The 16991-nt window shown below is 57.3% G+C and overlaps 2 protein-coding genes across 4 annotated transcripts; one reads left to right on the top strand and one right to left on the bottom strand.

The window, feature by feature from the left end:
* Window positions 1-408: 408 nt before the first annotated feature.
* On the top strand, window positions 409-14483 carry LOC120505079. 3 transcript variants are annotated; one of them, XM_039715303.1, is made up of 6 exons: window positions 409-484; window positions 1511-1732; window positions 2201-2302; window positions 3033-3071; window positions 3787-3887; window positions 13817-14483. In XM_039715303.1, the coding sequence occupies exons 1-6, from the start codon at window positions 430-432 to the stop codon at window positions 13934-13936; spliced, it is 639 nt and encodes a 212-aa protein (XP_039571237.1). In that variant the 5' UTR covers window positions 409-429; the 3' UTR covers window positions 13937-14483. The 3 variants fall into 3 exon arrangements, with proteins under 3 accessions (XP_039571237.1, XP_039571239.1, XP_039571238.1); XM_039715305.1 differs by lacking the exon at window positions 13817-14483 and adding an exon at window positions 4286-4713 and having other exon boundaries at window positions 3787-3884; XM_039715304.1 differs by lacking the exon at window positions 13817-14483 and adding an exon at window positions 4286-4706.
* VANGL2 (VANGL planar cell polarity protein 2) lies at window positions 4824-13739 on the bottom strand. Its single transcript, XM_039715302.1, has 8 exons — window positions 12984-13739; window positions 11982-12243; window positions 11748-11868; window positions 9697-10304; window positions 8518-8654; window positions 8237-8372; window positions 7227-7458; window positions 4824-6624 (listed from the first exon to the last, which is right to left on the bottom strand). Exons 2-8 carry the CDS (start codon window positions 12050-12052, stop codon window positions 6364-6366), a joined length of 1566 nt encoding a protein of 521 aa, XP_039571236.1. The 5' UTR covers window positions 12053-12243; window positions 12984-13739; the 3' UTR covers window positions 4824-6363.
* Window positions 14484-16991: the final 2508 nt, after the last annotated feature.

The raw sequence follows: 16991 nt of genomic DNA, 5'->3' as shown, positions 1-16991 counted from the left end.
TGGGAACTCCTGGAGCTTCTCCTCCTCCTTGCCCAGACCTCCAACCCTTTCCCTGCCCCTTCCTGCGGAGAAATGATTCATGGGGTGGAGAAATTAATCCAGTGGGGTGGAGAAATGATCCATGGGGTGGAGAAACAAATTCCCTAGGGTGGAGAAACAGATCCATGGGATGGGGAAATGAATCCAATGGGGAGGAGAAACAAATCCATGAGATTTCTCCATGGAATGGAGAAACGATCTTGTGGGATGGAAAAATAATTCTGTGGGTTGGAGAGATGATCCATGGGGAGGAGAAAGCACCTCAGGGGATGTTTTTTTGCCCGTTCCTCCCCCGATTTCACCACCTTTGCTCACCAACCGCCGCTTCCTGCCGGTGGAAAGGGGAAGGAAGGCGGCTCCGAGGGCCGGGGTGGGGCTGGGGCGCGGAGGATGGGCCCGAGGGGCTTCGGGGGGTTCTGCCTCGCCCTGCTCTGCTCTGGGGCCGGTGAGTGGGGCTGGGGGGACTCGGGGTGCGGGGCTGGAGCGAGGGTGAGGAGGATGAGGAAGAGGAAGGGGCTGAAGGCAGCGGGTGCAGCTCGGGGAGGTCCCTGTAGGGCTTTTCCGGGGAGTTAAGCTCAGGTTTGGGTTGAGCCCAGCTTTGCTGAGCGTGGTTTGTGCTCCCAGGAGGGTTTTGGGGTCTTCTGAGCTGTCCCAGCTCCCCAAATCCATCCCAGCCCCCACTGGCGGAGCATCAGGAGGGGCTTTGGGACCGTTTTGGGTTGGTTTTGTTGGTTTTAATCTCGGCAGGGCCATGGATGTGACTTGGATGATCCTGGTGGGTCCTTGCACCTCACGTTCCCCAATTCCATGCCCCAAATCGGGATATTTTGGGTATTTTGTAATTCCCTGAGGGGGGCACAGCCCCAAAACCTCCTGGGTTTCGGAACAGCCTCGGCTTAGCCCCAGCCCCCATTTTCCATTGTGAAAACCTGACAGATTTGGGGTTTTTGTCGTCGGGGGCGAGGTGTGAACCCCACAGGATGTGGGGCCGCTGCTCTGCTCGAGCTCAGCCCCCTCGGAGAGTTGTGGGACCTCCTGAGGTGGAAAAACCCACCCGGATCATCCAACCCAACCCCGGGACAACCCAAAATCCCAAAATCCCGCCCGGTCTCTGGGAGTGTTTTCCAATCCCTCCTGGAGGTTTTGGGGTCGGGATCATTCCCTGGGGAGCTGTTCCAGAGCCCCAAAACCCTCTGGGGGCAGAATTTCCTGGATCTCCATCCCAAATCCCACCTGGAACACCTCTGGCCGTTCCTGGGATCCTGTTCCCGCTCCCTTGGAATTCCCGGGATTTCCCTCCCTCTCCTCTTTCCCAGAATTTCCTTTTGGGGCCTCTCCTGACCTTTCACCCTCTGGCGATGTCCCAAACCCTGTCCCACGTCCCCTGAGGGGACACTGGGCTGGATATTCCCATTCCCGACCCCTGAGTTTGGGGGAGAACGGACAAATCCCAAATCCCACAAATTCCCAGCTCTCGGCTTCCAGGAAGAGCAATCGGGGAACGGGAACGTCACCGAGGAGACCCCGGAGGGGACACGGGACCCCCTGGAGCCACCAGGACACCCCAGCACGGCCACCGGGGACGGGGACAGGGTGACAACGGGGACAACGGGGACACCGTGGCCAAGGGTCACCACGAGCCCCCCTGGGAGCCCTGGGGACCTTGCGGTGACACCGGCGGGGAACCAAACCCGTGAGTTCCACGGGAAAGGGAGGGAGGTGGCACTGTCCCCAGGGATCTGTCACCATCGTGGGGAGGTGGCACTGTCCCCAGGGATCTGTCACCATCATGGGGACGTGGCATTGTCCTCAGGGATTTGTCACCATCGTGGGGAGGTGGCACTGTCCCCAGGGATCTGTCACCATCGTGGGGAGGTGACACCAGCCCTGGGGGACCTGTCACCCTCTTGAGGGGCTTGTCACCTGCCTGGAGGACAGGCCACCATGCTGGGGGATGTGTCACAACTCTGGCAGATGTATCACGACTCTGGGGGACGTGTCACAACTCTGGGGGACGTGTCACAACTCTGGCAGATGTGTCACCACTCTGGGGGACGTGTCACCACTCTGGGGGATGTGTCACCAACCTGAGGGACCTGGGGGACCTGCCACCACCCTGGAATGTCCCAAACTGCCCCCCTGGTCCCCTCTGCCCCCACAGGAGCCTCCTCGGGTGTCCCAGCCCGGTACTGGTCCCCCGTCATCTTCGTGGTGCTGGCCCTGCTCGTGCTCTTTGTCACCTACCACAGGACCAAGGACAAAGGTCAGACCCCGATCCCAGCCCCCCAAAACCCCAAAAGATCCAGGGGCCACAACCCCCAAATAATCAGAAATGCCCCAAAAGATCCAGAAGTCACAGCCCCAAAACCTCCAAAAGTGCCCCAAAAGTGCCCCAAAATGTCCCTTTTTGGGGTGCAGCAGCATCAGGGGGATCCTGATCCCAAAAACCCACCAGTGGTCACAGCTCAGGGCAGGGGGTTCCCCGTGCTCAGATCTGGCTCCACATTTCCCCAAATTCATCCCAAATTCATCCCAAATTTCCCCAAATTTCCCCAAATTCATCCCAAATTTCCCCAGATTAATCCCAAATGTCCCATCTGACCTCAAGTTTGTATCTTTTGGGTTTGGTTTGCCTTTGCAGCAGCATCAGGGGGATCCTGATCCCAAAAACCCACCAGTGGTCACAGCTCAGGGCAGGGGGTTCCCCGTGCTCAGATCTGGCTCCACATTTCCCCAAATTCATCCCAAATTCATCCCAAATTTCCCCAAATTTCCCCAAATTCATCCCAAATTTCCCAACTGACCTCGTTTGTCTCTTTTGGGTTTGGTTTGCCCTTTTTGGGGTCACCTCTGCCCCTTTCCTTCTCCAGTTCACACAAATTTTGGGGTTTTTTTTCCTGTTCCAAACCCAAACTGGGGCTCGGCTGGTTTTGGGGTTTTTCAAAGGGGATTTGGGGTGGAAAATCCAGGTTTTGGGTCTGTTCTGGTCACAGGGATCCGGGACCGGGCCACGAGTGGCAGCGACTCCTCAGGTGAGCCCTGCGGGGTCGGGGTAACTGGTTTTACTGGTTTTACTGGTTTTACTGGTTTTACTGGTTTTACTGGTTTTACTGGGATGTTTTGTTTTATTGGGTTATTTTATTTTATTGGGGTATTTTTAAATCGAGGTGTTTGATTTTACTGGGTTATTTTGATTTTACTGGGATATTTTCTTTTATATTTTATTTTATTTTATTGGGATATTTTGTTGTATTGGGGTGGTTTTTAATTGGGTGTTTAATTTTATTGGGATTTTTTTTTTCTGGGATATTCAATTGGGGTATTTTTAAATCGAGATGTTTGATTTTACTGGGTTATTTTGATTTTACTGGGATATTTTCTTTTATATTTTATTGGGATATTTTGTTGTATTGGGGTGGTTTTTAATTGGGTGTTTAATTTTATTGGGATTTTTTTTCTGGGATATTCAATTTTATTGGGATATTTTATTTTTTCTGGGATATTCAATTTTATTGGGATATTTTATTTTTTCTGGGATATTCAATATTTTTGGGATATTTTATTTTTTCTGGGATATTCAATTTCATTGGGATATTTTATTATTCCATCCCTGCAAGTTCCCAGTTCCAGTTTGGAATGGTGGGAATGTCCCTTCCCGTGGGATTGGGATGATCCCAAAGCTCCTCCCATCCCAAACCATTTGAGAATTCCCAAACTCTGGTAATTCCCAGATCTTTTCCTTTGCAGATTTGGGAGCTCTGGTCCAGCCCCAAGTCCACGACCCCATCCCAAAAATCCCGGAGCACGCCGAGACCACCTTGGACCAGCCAGACCCTCCCCAGCCCCCGGTATTGCTGGGAAAGGGGGAAATCCATGGGAAAAAGGGAATTCCTGGGATAAAGGGACAATTCTCGGGGGAAAGGGACAATTCCTGGGATAAAGGGACAATTCCTGGGATAAAAGGACAATTCCCGGGACAAAGGGACAATTCCCAGGATAAAGGGACAATTCCTGGGGAAAAGGGACAATTCCCCGGATAAAGGGTTAATTCCTGGTATAAAAGGACAATCCCCAGAAAAAAGGGACAATTCCTGGGGAAAAGGGACAATTCCCCGGATAAAGGGTTAATTCCTGGTATAAAAGGACAATTCCCAGAAAAAAGGGACAATTCCCAGGAAAAAGGGACAATTCCCGGGAAAAAGGGACAATTCCAGCCGCTCACAATTCCCGATTTTCTCCTCCCCAGCCGGACTCGTCCCCAGGAGGCTCCTGAGGGTCCCAGGGTGGCCCCGGTGGCTCCCAGGCCCCCTCAGGGACACGAGGCCACCCCGAGGTCCCTCTGGTGTCCCCTGCACGAGGAACAGCACAAAAAAGTGGGATTTTATCCCAAAAATCCTTGGAATTTCTCTGCCGGGACACGCAGCTCCCTCTGGTGTTTTTCCCCACATGTTTTGGGGAGGTTCTGGGGGATTTGGGGGCGGGATGAGCACAGAAGGAGTTGGGCATTGACCCCAAACCCTCAGCCCCAAAAATCCCAAGTTTTTGACCCCATAGATTCCAAAATTTTGGCCCTGTAGATGCATAAACTTTAGTGGCAAACACCCCAAATCCCTGGCCGCATAAATCCCAAATCCTTGCCCTGTAGACCCCAAATCCTTCACCCCCCAAATCCTTGGCCCTACATACTCCAAAACTTGGCCCCATACACCCCAAATCCTTGACCCCACAAACCCCAAACTCTTGGCCCCACAGCTCCTGAGCCGAAATAAATTAAAAAAAAAAAAAAAAAGTCAAAACAGATTTATTTTATTAAAAAAACAAAATTGTACAATTTAGTTCCTCTATGAAAAAAAAATAAAACAAATAACCCAAAAAACAACCAAACACCAACGGAAAAAAATTCCTACCACTGCCGGAATGCTCCGATCCACTGCAAAAATCCGGGAAAATCCAAGCTTTTTTTATATATTAAAAACCATTAATTTGACATTTTACAACTTTCTACACGCATGCACAAAACTCTCGGCTCTGCGGGAAAACAAAATCCAAACCCAACCCCAAAAACGGAACCAAAGAAAGGGAATTTTGATCTCCCAAAATTCCCAAAATGGAATTATGAATTCCCCACCCCTCCCAGGAAGATCCATCTGCTTTTTTTTTTTTTTTTTTTTTTCCAGGAAAATGCCCCAAAATGGGCTCCCAGTTGAAATTCCCTAAAAAATTACCCCCAAAAATTCCCAAAAATCCAGGGATTTCCTGGAATTCGGGTAGGGGGTGGATCCCCCCATTTTGCTACTGGTGCTTACTGGGGAAGCCTCCCCTGGCTCCAAACTCCCCCTTTTTAGTGCTTAGGACAAAATCGACCCCAAAACCTGACCCCAAAACACCTCCCTGGAATGAAATCCGGCACTTCCGACCCCACGATGGGGGGAGGTGGAAGCTGGAGCGGGAAAGGAAAAAAAGGGAATAAAATTCCAAATCCATCCGTGAGGTATTTGTGATCTTAAAAACAAAACCAGGAGAAGGCAAAAAAAATAAAAGGGTTTTTTTGCATCCCGATGGGAATTCTGTGGGATCACCACGGGGCCGCCTCCTCGAGGGACGATCCTGAAGGACCTCGTTGACCTCTCCCAGGAGCTCCTCAGGGTTACGGATCCAGGATTTCTCCAATAGGAACGCCCATGGAGATGTTGCTGGAATTTGGGATGCGGATCCCCTCAGGAGCAGCAAAACCCACCCAAAAAAACTCCCAAAACCTCAACTCAACCTTCAGCTCCTCCAAAAAAGCCCAGATTTCCACTCGTTTTTCCTAAAAAAACCCATCAGCAGAGGCAAGGAGGACGCTCCCAAAACCTGGGACGCACCACGGGAGCTTTTCCATAGCAGCCACGGATCCTGGAGATGATTCCAAAATCCTTCCCCCCACCCAAGAAATTCCCTTGGGATTCCGAACCCAGCCCCGGGGCCGGGCAGTGGTTTAAGGCCAGAGCCAGGACAGTTGTCCAGGAGAAAACGGACAGGAGCAGGAGGTCCGTGGGACCCGGAGCTGCTCCAGGACGCTGGTGAAGAAGGAAGTTGGGAATTCTTGGAATTCTTGGAATTAGCCCTTGAGTTACGGCTCCAAAGGATCCGGATTTCAGGAATGAGGAGGAGGAGGAGGAGAAGGGGCTCAGCCACCTCAAGAAAGGACGAGTGGTCATGATCCCAGCAAGGCGCCGCAGCCGGGAGCGCCTTTCCCGGTTTTCCACGGCCTGGCGGCGCCGGAGGAGCCAAATTCGGAGATTCGGAGCCGGAAGGATTCGGGAAAGGTCCCATCCCGGCCCATCACACCGAGGTCTCCGACTGCAGCCTCATGATGAACTTGTGCGACTTGGGGTCCACGAACTCCTCGGAGAGCTTGAAGAACGGGATCTTCTTGGTGGACACCACCAGGCTGAAGTCCTGGCGCTTCAGCACGAAGACCACGCCGTCCTTGAGGCCGTTGGTCACCGGCTCCTCGCTGACCAGCGTCCACTGCTTGGCCAGCCAGCGGTCCTTGTGGTACTGGATGGTGGGACCGGCCGTCAGGTACCGCTCCAGGAAGGCCTTGGGAAAGGGGAAGGACGGGGAATGTCACCGCCGCGTGGCCCGGCCCAGCTTTTGGTTTTGGAGGGAAAACGGCCCCGTGGTGCTGCTTTGGGGGTTTTTGGGGATGGATTCTGGGGTTGTCCAGGCTGGGGAAGAGCTCTGAGGTCACTGAGTCTGAGCTGGGGCCAATCTCCACCCGCTCACCCAGAATTCCAGGAATTCCTCGGACACCTCTGGAGGTGGCCACTCCAAACCTCCCTGAGCCCCTTCCAAGGCCTTGCCAGGAGGGATTTTCCCAAATTTCCCACCCTCAGTTTCCCCTGGCACATTCTCTCTTGTCCTGTCCCATTCCCTGGGATCAGATCCCAAATTCCCCCTGGCAGATCCCAAATCCCCCCTGGGAGAGCCCAAAAATCCCCCCTGGATCCCCCTTTTCTCCAGGCTGAGCTCCCTCAGCTCCCTCAGGATTCTCCACTCCCTTCTCCAGCTGCTCCAGCTCCATTCCCAGTTCCCCAGGAGAAGAACCCAACCCCACCTTGCTCCAACCCCTCCTTTTCCCGCCGGGATGATCCCAAATGGGATAAAACCCACCCAAATCCCGTCTGGAGGACTCCACGCACCTTGGGGGTCATGTCGTGGGTGATGCAGAACTCCAGGTGCTGCAGGATGCTCTCCATGGTGTGGTAGGGCTGCTGCTTGGTGGTCCTCAGGTACTTCTGCATGGCCCGGGCCATGGAGGCGAAGATGGCCTGGGCGGCCTCGCGCGGGTCCATGATCTCCCGCGGGTTCTTCTGGTCCTCCTCCTGCAGCCGCTTGATGTGGGTGAAGGCCTCTTCCACCGCCACCACCAGCCTGCCGGGAGAGGTGGGTTTGGGATGGGAAACCTCATGGGTTTGGGATGGAAAACCCCTTGGATGTGGGATGGAAAACTGCTTGGATTTAGGATGGAAACGCCCTTGGATTTGGGATGGAAAAATCCCATGGATTTGGGATGGAAAAATCCCTTGGATTTGGGATGGAAACTCCCATGGATGTGGGATGGAAACTCCCTTGGATCTGGGATGGAAAAATCTCTTGGATTTGGGATGGAAACTCCCTTGGATTTAGGATGAACACTCCCTTGGATTTGGGATGGAAAAATCCTTTGGATTTAGGATGGAAACTCCCTTGGATGTGGGATGGAAAACCCCTTGGATCTGGGATGGAAAAATCTCTTGGATTTAGGATGGACACTCCTTTGAATCTGGGATGGAAATCCCTTGGATGTGGGATGGAAAACCCCTTGGATTTGGGTTGGAAAACCCCCTGGATCTGGGATGGAAAACCCCTTGAATCTGGGATGGAAAAATCCCTTGGATTTAGGATGGACACTCCTTTCAATCTGGGATGGAAATCCCTTGGATGTGGGATGGGAAACCCCATGGATCCAGGATGGAAATCTTGGATCTGCTGGGATTCACTCAAATGGATGAAGGAACCCAAGCCTCAACCAGCTTGGCCGAAGATCCATCCAAACAACCGCCCTTGGGACGAGCTGGGATCGCCCCCAGGAATCTCCCCATCCATAGAAGAACCGGAAGGGGCCCCCCACGGCATTCCCAACGTGGGGAATCCAGGGATTTTTCCGCACCTGGCGCGGCGTTTCCGCACCCGGCGCTCGTGCTCAGCCTCCTCGTAGTAGAACTCGTTGTGGCTGTTGTCGCGCCGCCGCGCCACCGCCGCGATCACCGCCCGCGACTGCCCCGTGGAGTTGTTGGTGGAGTTCTCTGCGGGGCCGCCCAGACCAGGGGTGAGCGCGGGGAAAGCACCCGCAGCTCCCCCCCAAAAAATTCCAGAGCGGAACACGAGGATGGGGATGGAGAAAGGGGAGGAGAACGAGAGGAGAAGCCAAGGGGAAAGGGGGAATCTCACCCTCGCCGAGGGAATAGACCTTAAAGCCGGACATTTTCTTGGAAAGGACGGATTTTGGAAGGTTGAGGAGGGCGGGGTTGTAGACCGGGAAGTCGTGGTAGTAATTCTCCAGGATCCACACGGCCGCTCGCTGGATGCTGCGGGGGAAACACCGGGAACGTGGGGCATGGGGAGAGGGGGGAATGTGTGAGGGGGACACACACCGAGGGACACGAAGGGCTGGAACGGAATTCCCGGGAAAAAATGTCGCTGCCCCATTCCTGGAAGTGTCCAAGGTCGGGTTGGAGCCACCTGGGATGGTGGGAGGTGTCCCTGACCAGGGATTTTTAAGGTTCTTCCAACCCAAACCATTCCAAGATTCCATCAATTCCCAGGGAAAAGAGCTCCAGGATCACCGAGTCCGAGCTGTGCCCAATCCCCCCTTGGTCAACCCAAGGAATGTCCAGGAATTCCTCAGACACCTCCAGGAGTGGCCACTCCAAACCTCCCTGAGCCCCTTCCAAGGCCTGGCCGCCCTTTCCAGGAGGGATTTTCCCAAATTTCCAGCCCTGGCACAACTCAAGGCCGTTCTCCCTTTTGTCCTGACCCCGTTCCCTGCGATCAGATCCCAACCCCCCCTTGGCGGAACCCAAAATCCCTTTGGATCCCCTTTCCTTTAGACCGATCCCCTCCATCTCCCTCAGAACATCACCATGCCACCTGGGATGGTGGGAGGTGTCCCTGACCAGGGATTTTTAAGGTTCTTCCAACCCAAACCATTCCAAGATTCCATCAATTCCCAGGGAAAAGAGCTCCAGGATCACCGAGTCCGAGCTGTGCCCAATCCCCCCTTGGTCAACCCAAGGAATGTCCAGGAATTCCTCAGACACCTCCAGGAGTGGCCACTCCAAACCTCCCTGAGCCCCTTCCAAGGCCTGGCCGCCCTTTCCAGGAGGGATTTTCCCAAATTTCCAGCCCTGGCACAACTCAAGGCCGTTCCCTGTTTAGTCCTGACCCCGTTCCCTGTGATCAGATCCCAACACCCCCTTGGCGGAACCCAAAATCCCCTTGGATCCCCTTTCCTTTAGACCGATCCCCTCCATCTCCCTCAGAACATCTCCACGCTGCCCCTCACCACCCTTGCCACGAAAACAAAATCCCCATTCCCACCAGGGGAACATCCAGCGGAGCCGCGCCCACCTGAGGTGGCCGACGTTGTAGAAGCGGCTGGCGCCGTCGGCCGAGCGCACGGCCTTGAGCGTGAACTGGGGCTGGAGCTGCCGCAGCTCCAGCAGCACCACGGCCAGGTAGTGCACGAAGAGCAGGGCGTCCACCAGGGAGACGGCGAACTGCACCACGCCGCGGTAGTTGCGGTCCCGCGAATCCAAGATCCGCACGCCGTAGAAGAGCCAGTAGGAGACGACCAGCAGGAAAACCAGCACCATGAGCAGGGCGCGGAAGACGAAGACGCGCGGGAAGAAGGCTTTGGGGCGGCGGAAGAACAAGGCCCAGCTGCCCAGCAGGAGGATGAGGAGTTTGAAGGCCACCGAGATGAAGAGCCCCTCGCAGGGGGTCCCGCAGGGCTCCAGCTCCTCCCGCCACAGCAGCTGCGGGAGGAGGAGGAAGGCCAAGGGCGTGAGGAAGGCCAGGAGCGCCAGGGCCACGCCCAGGACCACGCCCAGGTGGCGGGAGCAGTCCAGGTGGGCGCTGTCCTCCATGTCCTTGGTGATGCGCGTGAGGTCATCGTGGGAGATGCTGTGCTCCGACGTCCCCGTCACCACCGTGGTGGTCTCGCCCCAGTTGTCGTCCTGGGGAGGGGACAGGGGACATTTTGAGGGGTGGCTCCGTGTCCCACCTGTCCCACCTCACCGCCAGGACCTCCCACCGACCACCCCAGGGGACATTTCGAGGGGTGGCTCCGTGTCCCACCTGTCCCGCCTCACCGCCAGGACCTCCCACCCACCACAGCTCCAAACCAGGAAACGTCACCCTGAGGAGGTGACAGGGGACATTCCAAGGGGTGGCCCCAAATTCCTCCCATCCCAGAAGGACATTCCCAAACCCCCATCCCACCTCCACGCCAGGAGCGCTCCCCGGAGCCATCACCCTCCTCAGGGTGGAGGAAGCTCAGCCTGGGCCTGGGAGAGCGGCGATTCCGCCGGGAATTTTCCCTCCGGGAAAGCTCCGGCTCCGGCAGGAGCAGCTTTGGGATCAGGAAGCTCCGGCAGGAGCAGCTTTGGGATCGGGAAGCTCCCGGATTTCCTGGCAAACCCCCCCGGCTGGCAGGGCCAGCAGGAACACGCCCGGCACGCCCCTGCACCGCTGCCCGCGCCGGGAAGGCTGGGAATGATGGGAATGGCTGGGAATTGTCAGGAATGGCTGGGAATTGTCGGGAATGGCTCCGGACAGGCCCTTCCCTGCTCCAGAAGCCCCTCTCCCAGCCACAGAGGTGCCAAAAATCCTGGATTCCTTCCCAGCTGGATTCCTTCCCCCACCCCTGTCCGTGTGTCTTTCCCTCATCCTGGTTTTGGGCACTTGGACATTCCTGGAATTTGGGGGTTGTTTTTCCATGTCGGAATTTTCCCCACAGATTTCTGCCAGAAAACCGGGAAATTCCTCCCGGTGAGGGCGCCTGGCACAGGTTTTTCCATGGATCCCCCAGCTCTGGAAGCACCCAGCTCCAGCTCGGAGCACCCTGGGACAGTGGGAGGTGTCCCTGCCCATGGGATGATCCCCAAGGCCCCTTCCAACCAATTCCACGTTTCCATGAATTTCACTCCAAAGGGCAAAGCGGAGCCTGGGGCTTTCCAGCGGGACGGGAAGGGCGGCTCCGGGAGCCCATTCCCAGGAAAAGCCGCCGGAGAGGGAACATGAAAAGCGCCGGAGCCGCCGGCGTGGGCGGATTGGGAGAGGATGAAAGGCTGGGACCAGGCTCCGCGGAGTCCAGAGGAATTCCAGAATTCGGGAACGAGGGGCACCAGGGGCGGGGCAGCCTCCCCTGTTCCATCTGTGCGGGAATTTGGGGCAAATCCTCGAGGTTTGGGTCTGTCGGGGTCGGATCCCGGGGGCGTTTTCCAGCCCCGGCTTTTCCCGAGGCGCCGCCGGAGCCGCGTCTCCTTTCATTTTCTCATTTTCTCATTTTCCCAGGACCGGCCCGACCGGCTGGACCGCTCCGCCGGGAAATTCCGCCGGGAAGCTCCCGGAGCCCTCCGGGATCCCACCCTCGGGGTTCCAGCCCTTTCCCCGCTCACCCTCTCGTCCCCCCGCGTGGATTCGTTGTCCAGCAAAGGCTCTCCCGGCGCTTGGATCGTCACCGATTTGTCCCCGCGCGTCCCATCCCGGCTCTTGGAGCGGTGCCGCTCCCGCCGATCCCTGGGAAAAAAATGGGAAAAATGGGGGGAAAAGCGGGAAAAGCAGGACTGGGACACCCACAAAAGGTGGGGACACCCACAAAAGGCGGGGACGGGGAATCCGGGGTCGCTCACCTGTGCTTGCGGGAGCTGCGGGAGTGGCCGGATTTGTAGGAATATCCGGAATACTGCGACTCATTATCCATGGCGTCGGAACGCCGGGGTTTGTGCCGCTCCAGGATGTGGGATTTGGGTTTTCCCGGGAGAGCGGCCAGGGCCTCCTTCAGGGGAGGCTTCTTCAGGCCCAGGGGCACCTTCAGGAAGTCGACCGTGACCTTGAGGGGCTCAATTTTGTCACCTTGGGGTGGCCTCGCTCAGGAGAAAAGGACGCGCCCACCTGGGGGGACACGCGGGGAGCGTCACTGGGGCCGGCCCAGTATGGCCCAGTACGGCCCAGTATGGCCCAGCATGGCCCAGAGCCCCCCCCGTCCCTACATCCCATTCCGTGGTGGTGGGAAATGGGGCTGGGAAAGGGGATTTGGGGTCTGGGGCTGTGTCCCCCCTTTGGGAACCTGGGAATGCTGGATTCCATCGGGATGATCCTGCCAAACCCCGCTGCCTTTTCCCGAGGGTTTTGGGGGAATCTGCAGACCCCAATCCCACAGACTGGAAGGCCCCAGCTGCCTCTGGGAGCCATCCCAGCTTCCCAGGTTTCCATGGAAATCCCATTCCCACCAAATCAACCCCAAAAAACCCTCGGGCCCCTTTTCCAAGGCCCCGGGAAAGGGGGAGAAGGGGTCAAGGAGGCGAAAAGGGGGAAGCGGGGGGAATTCCTTTGTCCGGAATTCCGGATGATCCCACACGGATCTCCATGGAAACCGAGGCCTTTCCCCGCTCCCGCTGTTGTCCAGGAGACGGGAATGGGGCCTGGAGACACTGGGGGTCCCAGTAGGCCCAGTAAAGGATGGATACTGGGGGCCTCAGTGTGTCCCAGTAACCCCAGTAAGGAGCTGATACTGGTGATCCCAGTGTTTCCCAGTAAGGGCTGGATCCCGGGGTCCCAGTCCCCCCAGTAAGGGCTGGATCCTGTCCCAGTATCCCCAGTTATCCCAGCAGGAGCTGCCTGGGCTCACTCACCGGGCGGCTCCGGCGGCGGCGGCTCCGTCCCGGCGCTCACCGAGGCCTTTGGAGCGTCCGGAGCCTCCGGAGGGGCCGGCATCGGAAACGGGCCGGGCATGGGGGGCTGCTCACGGCACGGGGGGGCCGCCCTGGAGCTGCGAGAGCCAAACAACGGGAATTCGGGAGCTCTTCCCAAATTCCTGAATTCCTGAATCCCGCCAATTCCCAGATCTCGCCAATTCCCAGCTCCCGCTAAATCCCAACCCCGCTAATTCCTGGATTCCGCCAACTTCCAACTCCCGCCGATTCCCAACTCTGGCCAATTCCCAGATCTCGCCAATTCCCAGCTCCCATTAATTCTCAACCCCGCTAATTCCCAGATTCCGTCAATTTCCAACTCCCGCCAATTCCCAACTCTCGCCAATTCCCCAATCCCGCCATTTCCCAGATCCCGGCGCTCAGGGATTCCTTGGGAGCACCGCGGAAAAGCGACTGGACACCCCACCCCAGGCATCCCAAAATTTTTGGGAATCGTCGTCCTGGGATAGGTTTGGGATTTTCCAGGAATCCCAGGCTGAAGTGAGCTTGGGGTTTTCCAGAAATCCTGGGGTTTTCCATGAATCCCAGGATTTTCCAGGTATTCCGAGGTCTCTTGGCCCCAGCCTGTGGATTCAGCCAAAATAAATTCAGGATTTTCCAGGAATCCGTGAGTTTTCCAGGTATTATCCCCATCCCAGCAGTTTTCCAAAGGGAATTTGGGAATTCCAGCAGGAATCCAGGATCCTGGAGCTCCTCATCCTCTTGTTCCAGCAGGAAAAAAAGGGGATTTTTTTTGGAATCTTTTCCAGCAGAGCCGGTTCCACAGCCCTGGAAAAGCTGGGAATGGATTCCCGGACTCTGGGAGACGCCGGGAGCCAGAGCCGGATGCAAAAGAGGAGGAGGAAAATTCCCATTTTTTAATCCTGGGATGATCAAAGCTCCCAAAAAAGCCCCCCAGGGCTGGAGAGGCTTCACCATTCCCTACGTCTTCAAGTCCAGGCTGGAATTTTTCCCGGGATGGGGCTCAGGATCAAAGTCCTGAACCTCAAATCCAACATTTGGGATTCAAATATTCCCAAAAGAGCGAAAATAATTAAAAATAAAAAAATAGATCCAAGCGTTTCCAGATGAAAAAACTTCTTCCCAATGGCTCCAGAGGGAGAGTTCCAAGAGGAAAATCTGCTCCTTTCTGATCCAGGGTCCTGGAAAAGCTGGGAATGAATTTTCCTGGGAAAAATCCCACTTGGAGAGGGAGAATCCGGCGGATGAAGGATCTGGGATTCCCATCCTGGAGGAACTGGGGAGGGTTGGGAGCGTCCCAAGGCTCCTTTTCCAGGAGAATCCAACTCCAGGATCCAGTCGGGAATTGGGGATGTCCTTCCAAAGGGAGAGGGGTGGGAATCCCAGAATCCCGGGATTGTCCAGGCTGGGAAAGATCTCCGAGGTCACCGAGGCCAAGCTGGGATGGATCAACATCCGAATTCCAGGAATTCCCTCCAGGGATGGGATCCAACCCTCCTGGAGCCCCTTCCCATGCTTCCCAACCCTTTCAAAAATCCCACTTGGAGAGGGAGAATCCGGCGGATGAAGGATCTGGGATTCCCATCCTGGAGGAACTGGGGAGGGTTGGGAGCGTCCCAAGGCTCCTTTTCCAGGAGAATCCAACTCCAGGATCCAGTCGGGAATTGGGGATGTCCTTCCAAAGGGAGAGGGGTGGGAATCCCAGAATCCCGGGATTGTCCAGGCTGGGAAAGATCTCCGAGGTCACCGAGGCCAAGCTGGGATGGATCAACATCCGAATTCCAGGTGTGGGGATCCAACCCTCCCTGAGCTCCTTCTGGTGCTTCCCAACCCTTTTTCCATGGAAAAATCATCCCAAATTTCCAACCCAGCCCCTTTTCCCACGAGGATCCAACAGCACTGCAGCACCTGGAAAACCAAATCCCGCAGCTGGAGGAGCCTGGAATGCCAAATTCCCAGCAAAAAATTCCAGGATTCTGGAATTCCCACCCCACATCCCTAAATTCCCCAATTCCTGGAGAACACTCAGGATTCCCTGGAGAAATCCCAAATCCCATCTCCCCATCCCTTCCGACAATCCCAAGGACACCCCAAAGCTGATTCCAGGTGGCTCCATGGGATTTGGGAAGGACCATCCCAGAAATCCCAGAAATCCACGTCCTTGCTCGGAATTCCGACGTTTTCTCCAGGAGAGACCCCAAAATCCCAATTGCTGCCCCCAAAGGACACCTGGACGGGGGTTTGGATCCATGAGAACTCTTCTCCAGCAGCTCCTGATCCTTTGGGATCCCCCCAGCCCATTATCCACGTCCTGGATCCTGGAAAAGCGGCGCAGGGACGGGATCCAGCGGGATCCGGGAACGCTGGGATCGTTCCATCCACATCCAGGGATCCTGCAGGGCAGCTGGGCCAGAGCTCCTCGGGTCTGGGGCGGTGCTGACCGGAATTCCCAGCCGGGAATTCCCAAATCCCTTCCCAGGCCTCTTCCCGGGCATCCCGGCCGGACAATAAATCCATAAAACCTCGGGAAACTCATCCCAAATCCCGAATTAAGGCGGATCTGCGACCTCGGGGCTGCTCCCTCCGGCCCCATTGTCTGCCGGGGGCCGGGGAAAAACAAGGAATCCTCCCACGGGATCATTCCAAGGGCTGGGATGTCCCCAAACCCCTCTGGAATTCGGGGAGGGGGACACGGGGTGACCTCGACCCCGAAGCGGCCGCCCCCGGCTCCCCCCTCTGCGGCCGCCGCCTGTTAATTGTTAATTGTTCATTAATTAAATCATCCGAGCTTCACAAAGCCCCTGGAAAATCCTCGGGATCCCGTCGGACTCGCAGCCCCATCCTCGAATTTCCGGGATGGAGCCGGAGGCTCCTCCAGGAGAGCTGAATTTTCCCGAAATCTCCTTTTTTGTTGTTGTTGTTTTTGGTTTTGATTTCTTTTTGTTGCTTTGTTGCGTTTTCACCTCCGCCTGCCGCGGGGTGGGGAGAGGATCCCGAAGGAGAATCCATCCCAGGCCGGGCTCCGGGAACTCCCGGCGGCTCCAGGGCGGCTCCGCAGGAACCGGCTCGGGATCCGGCCCGGGCTGTCCCGGGGCCGGGGGCAGCGGGCGCGCCCCGCGAGGGACCCCGGGCAGCGGGGAGGGACAGCGGGGGGACACCGGGGACAGGGGGGGACAGGGGGAACACAGAGGGACAGCGGGGGACAGCGGGGACACGGAGGACCGGGGGATACTGGGGGACAGCAGGGACACGGGGGACAGGGGGGGACACCGGGCACATCCCGGCACAGGGACCCCCGGGCACCGGGCAGAGCATGGGGACAGCGGGGGACACAGGGGAGAGAGGGGGACACGGGGGACACCCCGCCCCAGGGACCCCCGAGACGACCCCGCCGGGGGACTGGGGAGGGGATGGGGACAGCGGGGGGGACACCCCAGGGACACCCCGCGGGTGATGGGGGGACAGCGGGGACGCCCCGCAGGTGGCCCCGGGACGGGCACAAAGCGCTCCGAGGCCGCCGTGCCACCGCCGGGGGGGATCCCGGGGGTCCCGGGGGTCGCATCGCGCCCCGAGGCGGCTCCAGCGCAGCCCCGCCGCCCCGCCGCGGTCCCGGGGGTGTCCCCGGGGGTGTCCCCGAGGGGTCCCGGCGGTCCGCCCCCGCCCATTGTCTGCGCTGCGCGCTCCCGGCGCCGCCGCGGGGCCATTGTTTGGGGCGGGGGGACACCGGGGACGCCCCCCGATGTTGGGGAACCCCCTCCGACACCCGGGGACCCCCCCCGATATTGGGCTCCCCCCCCCAGGCCGGCGGGATTTGGGGTTTTTTTAGGGGGAGGGAGCGTTTTTTTAACGAGGGTCCCCCCATTTTTTGGGGAGGGGGCGGCGTTTTTTGAGGAAGAATCCCCGGTTCTGGCGGGGGGCAATGAGGGTTGAGCCCCCACCTTGCGTCCCCCCCCCCCCGGGGGGGCC

Source organism: Passer montanus, unplaced genomic scaffold (assembly GCF_014805655.1).
Source record: "Passer montanus isolate IOZ18808 unplaced genomic scaffold, ASM1480565v1 scaffold320, whole genome shotgun sequence".
Classification (NCBI taxonomy): domain Eukaryota; kingdom Metazoa; phylum Chordata; class Aves; order Passeriformes; family Passeridae; genus Passer; species Passer montanus.
The sequence above is the reverse complement of the archived record's forward strand: the minus strand, read 5'-3'. Positions and strand labels throughout refer to the sequence as shown.

Bases quoted from the DNA above. Each gene is read 5' to 3' on its own strand.
- LOC120505079 (XM_039715303.1), top strand. From the start codon at position 430: ATGGGCCCGAGGGGCTTCGGGGGGTTCTGCCTCGCCCTGCTCTGCTCT. The intron at 1,733-2,200 runs GTGAGTTCCACG...CTGCCCCCACAG, and splicing joins ACCGGCGGGGAACCAAACCC to GAGCCTCCTCGGGTGTCCCA. The intron at 3,888-13,816 runs GTATTGCTGGGA...CTTTTCCAGCAG, and splicing joins CAGACCCTCCCCAGCCCCCG to AGCCGGTTCCACAGCCCTGG.
- VANGL2 (XM_039715302.1), bottom strand. From the start codon at position 12,052: ATGGATAATGAGTCGCAGTATTCCGGATATTCCTACAAATCCGGCCAC. The intron at 11,869-11,981 runs GTGAGCGACCCC...TTTTTTTCCCAG, and splicing joins CGCAGCTCCCGCAAGCACAG to GGATCGGCGGGAGCGGCACC. The intron at 10,305-11,747 runs GTGAGCGGGGAA...TCCCCTCCCCAG, and splicing joins CCACGCGGGGGGACGAGAGG to GACGACAACTGGGGCGAGAC.